The 6080-nt window shown below is 32.6% G+C and overlaps 1 protein-coding gene across 1 annotated transcript; it reads left to right on the forward strand.

Annotated features, from left to right (window-relative positions):
- The first annotated feature begins 625 nt into the window (after window positions 1-625).
- LOC127101678 (E3 ubiquitin-protein ligase RGLG5) lies at window positions 626-4183 on the forward strand. Its single transcript, XM_051039145.1, has 12 exons — window positions 626-950; window positions 1075-1419; window positions 1908-1992; window positions 2083-2223; window positions 2310-2423; window positions 2505-2602; window positions 2701-2780; window positions 2920-3025; window positions 3124-3251; window positions 3360-3564; window positions 3654-3710; window positions 3824-4183. Exons 1-12 carry the CDS (start codon window positions 939-941, stop codon window positions 3902-3904), a joined length of 1452 nt encoding a protein of 483 aa, XP_050895102.1. The 5' UTR covers window positions 626-938; the 3' UTR covers window positions 3905-4183.
- The last annotated feature ends 1897 nt before the right edge of the window (window positions 4184-6080 follow it).

Consider the following 6080-nt stretch of genomic DNA (forward strand, 5'->3'; position numbering starts at 1 on the left):
AAATGAAGAGAAAGTTTGATGAGTATTATATTCAATTAATTTCTATTTTAGCATCATGGTATTCATATATATATATATATATATATATATATATATATATATATATATATATATATATATATATATATATATATGTATATGATTGTGGATTTGATGAATATTTTAAACATCACTTAATTAAATTTATGATTAATCTCTAATCATGTTATGTAGCTTTTACCAATTACAATTTTTTATAAATTTAAAACTATAGTATTAAAATATGGATCAAGATGATCATTTGAGCTAGTCTATCAGACCATGTATCGTGTCGATGACCCATTAAAAACTAGTCAAACTCATTTTTAATAGTCCATAAAATAATTGGATCAACTCACTTCAATCCATTAATATGTTTTAATCCTCTCGACGAAGCATGAAAGACCGGGTCAACCCATTTAAAAGCCCTAATCATATTGAATGAATTATGCCCATAGAATTAATTTTCCTCCAATTTTAATAAAAGAATATAAATAGATTGATAGAATTTCCCAATGGTGTTTTTACTAGGAAGTTTCGGACAAAGATAGCAAAGCCGACATTTCTTATGACAAATACCAGGCACTTTCATAACAAATACTGTACTTCTCCCCTTTCAAATATGTAATTTTGATCTTTATATTATTAAAAAAAAAAATACCCCAAACATTTTAATTTTCATAAAAAAAACAATATTCATAGAGTAGAGAGTACACTTGTCAATAGAACCTAAGAAGATAAAAACAACTCTGGTTGACTGTAGACATAGCTGGTTTCCTTCCAACACTCACATTCCTCGTAATTCATTCTCTTCTTCTTCCATAAATTCATCACACTTTGTTCAACAAATACAACTCAATCCATTTTCGTCATTACCGTGACACACACATCAACCATCTTGTTGCCTTCTTGCGAAAACAATGCATCTAGAGGTATACTTATTCTTGGTCTTCTCTCTTCTCTTTCATATTAATTTCCTTCTTCAACTTTGGTAACTTAATTTATGAGCAGTTATATATTTCCATTTTGATCACTTTGTTCTGCAATTGCTTGCAGCTTGATGCTTTCACTGCTTTGGTTATCATTCTGTGTTTTCTTGGATTGATTCTCAAGGAGACAGTGATGGGAGGTAATAGTTCAAAAGGCTCTCACAAGAGACATGTAACTTCACCATCTTCATCGTCAACGTATGGGTCTGTTGGTTCTTCATCTTCTTCGGATATTCATAACTATGGATATCCACAATCGTCATATCCATATCCACAACCGCAACATAAACCGTATCAAAGACCTAATCACCACCGTAATTCAGAAACTCCTTTGCATGATTATTCACGACCTAATAGGAAGTTAGATAGGAGGTATTCAAGGATTGCTGATGATTATCATTCTCTTGATGAGGTAATTGAGTGTATGTTTGGTTGGAACACTTAGAATTGATTCGGGATGTGTATCATTGATTTTGACTTGTTTGGATGCTCTTGAGTAGAATTGATTCTACTTCAGACATGATTTGTAGCTTCTAAGTCTAATCGTGATTTTTATACTGAAATTTACTGTTCAGTTCACTTTTGCAAGAATCTATTCAAACAAAAATAAGTTTACTTTCTACTCACTTTTAGCCAGAATTAGTTTTAAAGAATCAATTCACTTGGAATCAATTTTCTTCACTGCTTAATCAAACACACACGGCAAGATTGTTGTGTTGTGCTATGATTTGCTAGTGTATAGTTTGTGTTTTGTGTTAAATTGTTTTGGTAATGTATGAAAGTTTGTGTTTTGTGTATGAAATTTGATGTAAATTTGTGTTATACTAGTAACCTTATACACATTTTTGATCAATCAGTAGTCTTTTTGTGTGTGTGTCAAATAATGAAATAATCACGCAGGTTACTGCTGCTCTTTCACATGCTGGCTTGGAATCGTCGAATCTAATTGTTGGCATTGATTTCACGAAGAGCAACGAGTGGACAGGTTTTTATCTCTTACTAACATTTTGATGATTGAATTTCTTATAGTGAGTTGAGTTAGATAATATATGTAAGTATTCCCTTTGAAAATTAGGGAAGAGGTCATTCAATCGAAAAAGTTTACATCACATTGGAAATGGTCAAAATCCTTATGAACAAGCAATTGCGATTATCGGGAAAACTTTAACCTCTTTTGACGAGGATAACATGATTCCATGTTTTGGATTTGGAGATGGTAACTAAAAATCTTCGTGCTTTTCCACTTGTTCTTGTTTCTAAAATAGCAGAACTTGATTGTGTGTTTTTTTTTTCTTGTGCCAGCATCAACACATGATCAAGACGTTTTCAGTTTCCATTCGGATGAGAGGTTCTGCAATGGATTTGAAGAAGTTTTATCAAAATATAGAGAGATTGTTCCATGCCTCCGACTCGCAGGTGTTTCCTTTGTCGATAATATCAATATCATTTTTTTTTAAAATTAGGCTCGACGTTACTCATTATTGAATTTATGTACAGGACCAACCTCATTTGCCCCTATTATTGAAATGGCCATGACTATTGTTGAGAAAAGTGGTGGCCAATATCATGTCTTGCTTATAATAGCTGATGGACAGGTATCTTTATTGCACATTTCATTCCATTCAAATGTAGATATTCCTTTTTCCTTCCCTATGCAAGAACTGAAAAAATTGATACCGGAAATTTGCCATAGGTGACTAGAAGCGTTGACACAGAAAACGGCAAGCTAAGTTCACAGGAAAAGAAGACAATTGATGCAATAGTAAAAGCTAGGTATGTTTCGTAGTATTTCCCCTGCTTCCTAGAAGAAAAAGATCTTGATAATTCAAAGTTAGTCGGGTAGTAAGTAAAATCTGGCCAATGGTTGTTCCAGCCAGGATTTGATTTTGGTTTTATACTCATTAAATTGCAGCGAGTATCCACTATCGATAGTGTTGGTCGGAGTTGGAGATGGGCCATGGGATATGATGAGAGAGTTTGATGATAACATTCCAGCTCGAGCCTTTGACAACTTTCAGGTTTCACATCTCCAATGTCCATATATCTATTGGCTTTCGACATTCAAATCTTATTATTATGCAGAAATGTGAATATTTTAAATTTTGATTGTGTGTAGTTTGTGAATTTTACTGAAATAATGTCAAAGAATGTGGATTCAAACCGAAAAGAGACAGAGTTTGCTCTAGCAGCTTTGATGGAGATACCATCTCAATATAAGGCAACCATAGATCACAACCTATTGGGGTAAATTTTTGAATAGTTATATAGGAAAATGTAACACTTATGGCCTATTATACATGTTTTACTTAGATAATAACTAAATTTACATCATGTCATCGTCGATGAATGTAGGATACAGAGGGGACATTCGCCAGACAGGGTTCCGTTACCTCCACCTCAATATGATAGGGCTTCTTCTAGTAACGGTGCAGCATCTTTCCGTTCAAACAGTTTTCAGCAGCGGTCAAACAGTTTTCAGCAGAGTACACATACATATCCAAGCAACAACAATGAAACGAACACAGAACCGTCTTCATCTGGTTTATATGACAATAAGGTATTAAAATTTAGGACCATTCTTTCCAACTAAAACACCACTATCATTTCTGTGACTTTCAATAATGATTCACATATGGTTAAATGCAGGTTTGCCCGATCTGTCTTACTAATGCGAAGGATATGGCCTTTGGCTGCGGGCATCAGGTAACCGATTAAACTATGTGCTGCTGATTCTTCTCGAATTTAATCTAAGACTGTCTTACAAGGATATATAGGATTAACCGTTCTTTTCACTTTTGTTTCCTTACATGGGACAGACTTGTTGCGAATGTGGAGAAAGCCTTGAACTCTGCCCTATTTGCCGGAGTACAATCGATACCAGAATAAAGCTTTACTGAGCTTCCAACCTCAGCGCCTGATAAGGTTTCTTCCCTTGTTCTTGGACGTTGGACCTGGATCCTCTGCAACCGGATGCACCGAAAAGCCGAAGTGGAAGATATATTTTGTTCTTGGACACAACTATGTAACACACAATTTTGAACCAAAAAATATGTATGTAAGGTTAGGAAGATTTGTTTACCAAATGAACAGGTGTTGTCTCATTGTATGTATGAAGTTTGTGTTGTCTGACATGAAGGTTTGATGTTTTGAATTAATTCATTCAAAATTGATTTCTATATGAAGTTCATTTAACCATTTTTTATTTTTAAATACAGAAATAAAATAAAGGACTAATTGAATGGAAACACCAAAAATGTGAACAAGTTGTAGTAGAAGCAATACCCAAAAACTATGGAGTGTAGGACACGAATTGAATTGGCATGTTTAAGTTAAAGTGCTAATTTCTTAAATAAATAAAAAAATCAAGCGTTGTAAAAAAACATGTTCATTTAAATTTAAACTAGAAAATTGGATGGAGTCACGGTTCGGTCTATAATTCTATAATTCTATTTTATGTGTACAACATTTCCAATATGATGAAGGAACGTATAGGGGTGCATCTCAAATTCTTCATCAATTTACCTTAGTTAACGAGCACACACACTTATTTCAAGAATAGAATAGTGTAGATGAGCACATGTATTTTCAGCTATTTTGTCTCAGAATATGTACGAAAAAGATATTCAAAATAGTTCAGCCTAATTTGATTTTGGACGAAATAAATAAAAATTCAAAATTTTAAAGAAATCTGAAATTTAAACAATAAAAAAGAAAGTTCGAATTTGTATGTTTTTCTGAATTCGAAAGAGTCATATATATATATATATATATATATATATATATATATATATATATATATATATATATATATATATATATATATATATATATATATATATATATATATATATATATATATATATATATATATATATATATATAATATATATATATATATATATATATATATATATATATATATATATATATATATATATATATTGTGATATAACTTAAGTTTTAGTTCAATCCAAGTTAGTTAGGATTAGAGTTTGTTAGTTATTTAGTTACCAAGTTATTCAGTTAGTTTGTTACTTAGAGTGCAACTAACTTTGTATATAAATACATGTATATTGTAATTTAGTTTTACAACATTCAATAATAACAATCCTTATTCTTCATTCTCTCTCTCTCTCTCTCTCTCTCTCTCTCTCTCAAAGTGTCTCACGCACTAACAAATTGGTATCTAGAGCTCCAGTTAGTTTCTTGATCGTGTTTTCAAAAATCACACATTAATGATCGTATTTTCGGGATCATGGGTGGTTAATCGTGTTTGCTACAAAGATGAACGGTAACAATGACATTTTGAATTCTCTTCCAATTCTTGACAACAAAAAATGGATTTGATAGAGAAGAAAAATGCAATCTCTGTTTGGATTTCATGAAACCTTATAAGGGGTTACTAATTGCGTCCCAGAACTTGTTTGAGAATGCAATTGATGCTTAGAGAGTCGCGAACAAGGAGGCCAAAAAGAAAGACTACAAGATTGTGTTTATATTCAATCAGCGGTTAACGTGGAAAACTTTGATCGAATTTCTCATGTTGAATCGGCGAAGGAGGTATGGGATATTCTTGTCAAGTATTACGAAGGAGATGATGAGGTTAAAGTCATCAAATTGCAGACGATACGAAGGTAGTATGAATTACTACAAATGGAAGAAGAAGAAAATATTGCAGGATATGTCTTGAAGGTGCAAAATCTTGTCCATCTCATGAAAGGTTGTGGTGAAACCCTAACTGATAAGATGATAGTTGAGAAGGTAATGTGTATGTTGACCTCTCACTTTAATCACGTTATCATAGCCATTCAAGAATCCAACAATCTTGAAACCATGAAACTGGATGACTTGGTTGGTTCGTAGAAGGCACATGAGATGAGGATTATCGAAAGGAAAAGAGTTCAAGATTTGATACAAACAAGGCTCGGACATGAAAGAAACATACTAGTTCCAATAAGTTTAAGGGCAAGGAAGACAAGAATCATAGTAAGAATTCTTGGTCGAACTCTCAAAAGCATAAGATCGATGATAGAGCTTTTGAATCCTCCAAAAGAGGAGAAGGAAACTCCCATC

The sequence above is a fragment of the Lathyrus oleraceus genome, chromosome 7 (assembly GCF_024323335.1).
Source record: "Lathyrus oleraceus cultivar Zhongwan6 chromosome 7, CAAS_Psat_ZW6_1.0, whole genome shotgun sequence".
Classification (NCBI taxonomy): Eukaryota; Viridiplantae; Streptophyta; class Magnoliopsida; order Fabales; family Fabaceae; genus Lathyrus; species Lathyrus oleraceus.

Bases quoted from the DNA above. Each gene is read 5' to 3' on its own strand.
- LOC127101678 (XM_051039145.1), top strand. The intron at 1,420-1,907 runs GTAATTGAGTGT...ATAATCACGCAG, and splicing joins ATTATCATTCTCTTGATGAG to GTTACTGCTGCTCTTTCACA. The intron at 2,224-2,309 runs GTAACTAAAAAT...TTCTTGTGCCAG, and splicing joins ATGTTTTGGATTTGGAGATG to CATCAACACATGATCAAGAC.